The sequence below is a fragment of the Arachis ipaensis genome, chromosome B08 (genome assembly GCF_000816755.2).
Source record: "Arachis ipaensis cultivar K30076 chromosome B08, Araip1.1, whole genome shotgun sequence".
In the NCBI taxonomy this organism is placed as follows: Eukaryota; Viridiplantae; Streptophyta; class Magnoliopsida; order Fabales; family Fabaceae; genus Arachis; species Arachis ipaensis.
This window is the reverse complement of record NC_029792.2, coordinates 103,328,697-103,329,837: the sequence shown is the minus strand read 5'-3', so window position 1 is coordinate 103,329,837 and position 1,141 is coordinate 103,328,697. Positions and strand designations below refer to the sequence as shown.

General features: G+C 28.8%; 1 protein-coding gene across 2 annotated transcripts in view; it reads left to right on the top strand.

Moving 5' to 3' along the window:
- Positions 1–1,141, top strand: part of LOC107613725 — a 10,382-nt gene that overhangs the window by 7,593 nt on the left and 1,648 nt on the right. For both annotated transcript variants that reach the window (XM_016315849.2, XM_021109646.1), the window contains exon 3: positions 491–839. In XM_016315849.2, the coding sequence (XP_016171335.1) occupies positions 491–839 (349 nt within the window). The remainder of the gene's footprint in view (positions 1–490; positions 840–1,141) is intronic.

The following is a 1,141-nucleotide window of genomic DNA, read 5'->3' as shown; positions in this document are numbered from 1 at the left end:
CTATACTAAGTGTATATTAAAAATAAGTTATCAAATTAGTTATTCATATAAAATACATATTATAATATAAAATATATATTAAAAATAAATTAAACAAGATATATATTCATATACAAATACATGATGACTAATTTTTAGTGTGCATGTACATTTTTTTTACATTTAATAAGTTTTTGGAAAAAGAAATTCATAACCATGAATTCTTTATTTTCAATATAACTTTTAAGCAGTTAAAATTAAAGAAATGCATGGTTGTAAGCACTCTTGAAACACGAATTAAACATGTTCTTAAAACATGCAAGAACTTCTGCAATTATTACCCCCTCTATATATAATCTACCTTATACACTACTACCTTAAACTTATGTAATTTGTCAAAAACTTCTCTTGAAATTGGGACACTTATATTTTATTCAATATTCGCACTTGCATTGTATTTGTATTTTATCATATGTCACATGCTATTGTTGAATTATTGTGTCACATGCAGGTAATGGTTTCTCAAAAGGAAGCATTGATCTTGGTGGGTTGGAAGTGTCTCAAATAACAACATTCAACAAAATATGGGCATCCCAGGAAGGTGGACCAGACAACCAAGGTGCCACAATTTTTGAGCCGTCAGGAATTCCACAAGGCTTCTCCATGTTGGGTAGTTACAGCCAACCAAACAATAAGGCCTTGTTTGGATGGGTCCTTGTGGCAAAAGATTTGTCCCCACCAAACACCATTAATGGAACATTAAAGAAACCGATTGATTACTCACTTATATGGACCAGTGAAAATCTTGGCATCAAACAAGACAGCAATGTCTATGTTTGGACACCAGCAGCTCCTGATGGGTAGGTACTAAGCTATTTTATATATTTGCATTACATATTCTTACTTTAAACTTTCTAAATTTGTGCTTTTTTTTTCTTTCTTAAATAAAATTTTGGACCTGTAATAAATATATGTTTTTTGGCTTTGGTCCATTTTTCGCTTTTGAGTCTTTGTAAAATATAAAATATTATTTTGATTCATATTCTTAATTTAACCAATCATGCTAGATATATACAAATATTCAGTCATCAAATCAGCAATCCATATAAAATACATATTAAAAATAAGTTAAATAACAGATATATTTATATCTAATACGTAT